Here is a 1804-nt window from a genome sequence, read left to right on the forward strand (position 1 = left end):
CCAAATTTCACACCGAAAACCCTCAAACGTTGCCCCCCCCCCAAAAAAAAAAAAATCCTGAATTTTCCACCCAGAAATTCCAAAATTCCACCCCAAAAAATTCCAAAATTGCGCCAGAAAAATCATCAAGTTTCAGCCTAAAATCTGTGAAAAGTCCGGAAATTTCGCCCCAAAATTCGCCCTGAAATTCCCCAAAATTCACCCAAAACATCACAAATTTCACCCCAAAATTCACAAAAAAATCCGTAAATTTCGCCCCAAAATTCACCTCAAAATTCACCCCAAAAATTCCAAAATTGCACCAGAAAAATCATCAAATTTCACCCTAAAATTCACAGAAAATCTGTAAATTTCACCCCAAAATTCACCCAAAAAATCCCAAACTTTACCCCAAAATTCACAAAAAATCCGTAAATTTCACCCCAAAATTCACCCCGAAATTCCCCAAAATTCATCCCAAAAATCCTCCAGATTTCCCCCCCAAAATTTCCCCCCAGAATTCCACCCCAAAATTCCTCAAATTTCCACCCCGAAAATCCCCAAATTCCACCTCAAAGTTCCCGTTGGAGCCGCTCATTTCTGGGGTTTACAACCTGGAGTAACCCCGGAGTAACCCCGGCCTAAATCCCCGTGTCAATCCCAGTTTAACCGTGGGGTATCCCCCAGGTCAACTCCAGTTTAACCCCGGTATAAATCCCAGTTTAACCCCAGTTTAGCCCAAATTTAACCCCAGTGTAAATCCCAATTTAACCCCAGTATAAATCCCAGTTTAAGCCCAGTTTAACTCTGGTGTAGACCCCAGTTTAACCCCATTTTTGCCCCAGTTTAACCCCAGTTTAAGCCCAGTTTAGCCCCAATTTAACCCCAGTATAAATCCCAGTTTAACCCCAGTTTAACTCTGGCATAAATCCCAATTTAACCCCAGTATAAATCCCAGTTTAGCCCCAATTTAAGCCCAGTTTAACCCTGGTTTAAACCCAGTTTAGGCCCAATTTAACCCCAGTTTAGGCCCAATTTAAGCCCAGTTTAACCCCGGTTTAAACCCAGTTTAGGCCCAGTTTAACCCCGGTTTAAACCGCACCTCGCGGTTGTACTGCCGGTAGTAGTCGCGGTATCTGTTGTAGTGACCCCAGTGTAAACCCACTGTAAACCCAGTATAAATCCCAGTTTAGCCCCAGTTTAACCCCGGTTTAAGGCCCACCTCGCGGTTGTACTGCCGGTAGTAGTCGCGGTATCTGTTGTAGTCGTAGTCGCGGCCGTAGAACCGATCGTCGTAGCCCCGGTAGCGCTCGTAGAAGTTCCGGTAGCCCTGGGACCAGTTAGGACCAGTATGAACCAGTTAGAACCAGTATGAATCAGTACGAACCAGTTCAGACAAATACAAACCAGGAAAAGACGTTAAAAACCCTTAAAAACCGGTAAAAATCCGATTTTAAACTGGTGAAAAGCAGCAACAACCCATTTAAAACGACTCAGTTAAACCAGTTCAGACCAGTCGATGTCACATCACACCAGTTCAGAACGGTTTAAACCAGTTCAAAATGGTTTAAACTGGTCCAAAAATCGTTTAAACCGGTCCAAAATGGTTTAAACCAGTTCAGATCAGTTAAAACCATGTAAAATCAGTTTAAAACCAGTCAAAACCAGCAAAAAACCCAGTTCAACCCGCTTTAAAACAATTCGTGCCCTGGAACTGCCCCAAAAACGCCCCAAAAATGCCCAGAATGGACGTGAAGTAACAGGGAACAGCCAAGAACTGGTCAAAAAGTGGGAAATGCCCCCAAAAATGCCCAAAAATGGGATG

The 1804-nt window shown here is 43.7% G+C and overlaps 1 protein-coding gene across 1 annotated transcript in view; it reads right to left on the reverse strand.

Annotated features, from left to right (window-relative positions):
- Window positions 1–277: 277 nt before the first annotated feature.
- The window catches only part of LOC102037584 (heterogeneous nuclear ribonucleoprotein U-like protein 2), an 11205-nt gene continuing 9678 nt past the window's right edge, over window positions 278–1804 (reverse strand). The window contains 2 exon segments of the mRNA XM_031065652.1: window positions 278–325; window positions 1202–1309. Of these exon segments, the coding sequence (XP_030921512.1) occupies window positions 314–325; window positions 1202–1309 (120 nt within the window). The 3' untranslated portion in view covers window positions 278–313.

The sequence above is a fragment of the Geospiza fortis genome, unplaced genomic scaffold (assembly GCF_000277835.1).
Source record: "Geospiza fortis unplaced genomic scaffold, GeoFor_1.0 scaffold1163, whole genome shotgun sequence".
NCBI lineage: Eukaryota > Metazoa > Chordata > Aves > Passeriformes > Thraupidae > Geospiza > Geospiza fortis.